Source organism: Bos javanicus, chromosome 23, assembly GCF_032452875.1.
Source record: "Bos javanicus breed banteng chromosome 23, ARS-OSU_banteng_1.0, whole genome shotgun sequence".
Classification (NCBI taxonomy): domain Eukaryota; kingdom Metazoa; phylum Chordata; class Mammalia; order Artiodactyla; family Bovidae; genus Bos; species Bos javanicus.
The window spans coordinates 30,140,801-30,143,751 of NC_083890.1; the positions used below are offsets into that span (position 1 = coordinate 30,140,801).

Here is a 2,951-nt window from a genome sequence, read left to right on the forward strand (position 1 = left end):
TTTTCCTGTGGTCATGCATGGATGTGAGAGTTGGACTGTGAAGAAAGCTGAGCGCCGAAGAATTGATGCTTTTGAACTGGGGTGTTGGATAAGACTCTTGAGAGTCCCTTGGACTGCAAGGAGACCCAACCAGTCCATTCTAAAGGAGATCAGCCTTGGGTGTTCTTTGGAAGGAATGATGCTAAAGCTGAAACTCCAGTACTTTGGCCACCTCATGCAAAGACTCATTGGAAAAGACCCTGATGCTGGGAGGGATTGGGGGCAGGAAAAGGGGACGACAGAGGATGAGATGGCTGGATGGCATCACCGACTCGATGGATGTGAGTTTGAGTGAACTCTGGGAGTTGGTGATGGACAGGGAGGCCTGGCATGCTGTGATTCATGGTGTCACAGAGTCGGACAGGACTGAGTGACTGAACTGAACTGAAATGCTCAAATATCAATTAGACAGTGGTGGGAAGATGGAGTGGAAGGGCCATGTAACTTACTAGTACAAGGGCAAGGGAGAGGGGGAGTTGGGGAAGAAAGTTCCAGAGAGGAGATGAAGCTATGCTGAAACTCAATAATAGATTATTCGCTAGATGGACAAATAGGGAGGAAAATTTCCAGCCCCTTCCACCAGGGGAAAATAAACACAAAGGAAAGGAAATACTTGCATTCAAGGCACATACGAAAAGATGCAAGTAGTTTGCTGTGACTATAACACACGGTCCATTGGATAAAAGGTGAGACAGAAGTCTCTATCAATAGTCAGTACCTTGATCTATAGATTTTCATCAATTATATTAATAAATTTGATTTTTAACTTGGAGCAAGGGTAATTTTCATTTAGCAAAGAACAATCTGATGGAGAAAGCTTGGCAGGTGAGATTTTTTTTTTTTTTTAACTGTTGCAATGATGGGATTATCTCAGCAGTACAATATAGACATGATGTGAATGGCTGTGACAGTCTTCACATGGTTGCCTCTTCTTCATTCACATCTCAGCTCAGGCTTCTCTTCATCAAGAACCCTTTTTGAACAGCCAATTTAGTTGATCAGTAACAGAACTTACCTGTGTTTTAATTCTATGCATTGTAACAATTATTTATTGAATAGTCATTTAATTATTGCTTTCCTTAACTAAATAAGTTCCCTTTGGAAAGAAGTGGTATTTTTTCATTGTTTTAAACCAGGACCTACAGTAACTGCAAAATACTTTGAAAGTATTCTGCTCAATAAATACTTGTTGAGTAAATGAGTGAAGAAAGTAAGTCAGTGGCCAAAGAAGAGGAAAGAAATAGGTATTTGAGGAACTTCATTTGATAAAAAGAAGGAATGAAAGAGATTTGTGCTGACTTTTTTCCCCCATTTTATGCCTGCTGACTAGATACACTGTGGACAAATCAATTGGGATGGTTACATAGAATAGTACTGGTTTCAGGATGAGTATAACTTCCAAACTTTAAAACTTTAAATTATAGGTAAGAAATTTATCTCTTTGGCTCACTGGAGCTTATTAAGAGTAATATAAAGATTTATATTTCTATCTGAAAGAATCTTCCTGATGACTTTGCTTTTCTTTTCTTCAGGTCATGAACCTCAATTGTTCCTTGTGGCAAGACAACAGCATGTCTGTGAAACACTTTGCATTTGCCAAATTCTCTGACGTCACTGAACAGTGCTTCCTTTTATTTACCCTCATCCTACTTATGTTCTTAGCATCACTGACAGGCAATGTTCTCATAGCTTTTGCCATCTGGACCAATCCAGCCCTCCATACCCCCATGTACTTCTTCCTGGCCAACTTGTCTCTCTTGGAGATTGGATACACTTGCTCTGTCATACCCAAGATGCTGCAGAGCCTTGTGAGTGAGGCCCGAGGAATCTCTCGGGAGGGCTGTGCTACACAGATGTTTTTCTTTACATTATTTGCTATAAGTGAGTGCTGTCTTTTGGCAGCCATGGCTTTTGATCGCTATATGGCCATATGCTCCCCACTTCACTATGCAACACGAATGAGTCGTGGAGTGTGCGTCCATTTAGCAATGATTTCTTGGGGAGTGGGTTGCATAGTAGGCTTGGGCCAAACCAACTATATTTTTTCTTTGGACTTCTGTGGCCCCTGTGAAATAGACCACTTCTTCTGTGACCTCCCCCCTATTCTGGCACTAGCCTGTGGGGATACATCCCATAATGAGGCTGCAGTCTTTGTTGTGGCCACTCTTTGCATTTCCAGCCCATTTTTATTAATCATTGCTTCTTATGGCAGAATTCTAGCTGCCGTGCTGATCATGCCCTCCCCTGAAGGCCGCCAAAAAGCTCTTTCCACCTGTTCTTCCCACCTGCTGGTAGTAACGCTCTTCTATGGCTCAGGATCTGTCACCTACTTGAGGCCCAAGGCTAGCCATTCACCAGGGGTGGATAAACTCCTGGCCCTCTTCTATACTGTGGTGACATCCATGCTCAACCCTATCATCTACAGCTTACGGAACAAGGAAGTCAAGACAGCTCTTCGGAGAACTCTGGGCAAGAAAAAGTTTTGATTCCTGGGTAGATAGCAGAGGAACATACAAATTCCTCTTTGCAAAAGATGCATACTCAACCTAAGAGGAAAGACGAAAGGAAGGAGGGAGGAAAAAATATTGTTCTTGTCAAACTATTTTGCAAGAACATTCTTTAATAACAGTGATTGTAACAATTCTTGTAATTCCGGAGACAGCTCTCTTCCCATAGCTAAAGTTCTGACTGCCAAATTCTGGAAAGAAGTTGGCTATTAAAGAATTTAATAGGCGAGTCCAACATTACACAGGTTTTCCAAAATATTTCAGGTTAAAAGTATAGGTTTAGAGTATAGATTGCCAGATTATATCTCAGAAGCTTGGCAAATTCTCACTCTATACTCTTAGGCATTGTATAGCCCCTGAGGGCCCATCTGACTTCTGCTCTTGTCACTAGGGTCTGTCCCATAA

At 41.8% G+C, this 2,951-nt stretch overlaps 1 protein-coding gene across 1 annotated transcript; it reads left to right on the forward strand.

Annotated features, from left to right (window-relative positions):
• The first annotated feature begins 1,410 nt into the window (after positions 1 to 1,410).
• Positions 1,411 to 2,608, forward strand: LOC133235933 (olfactory receptor 10C1-like). Its single transcript, XM_061397709.1, has one exon. It carries the CDS (start codon positions 1,575 to 1,577, stop codon positions 2,523 to 2,525), a length of 951 nt encoding a protein of 316 aa, XP_061253693.1. The 5' UTR covers positions 1,411 to 1,574; the 3' UTR covers positions 2,526 to 2,608.
• The last annotated feature ends 343 nt before the right edge of the window (positions 2,609 to 2,951 follow it).

Coding starts and splice junctions, on each gene's coding strand:
- LOC133235933 (XM_061397709.1), top strand. CDS start 1,575: ATGAACCTCAATTGTTCCTTGTGGCAAGACAACAGCATGTCTGTGAAA.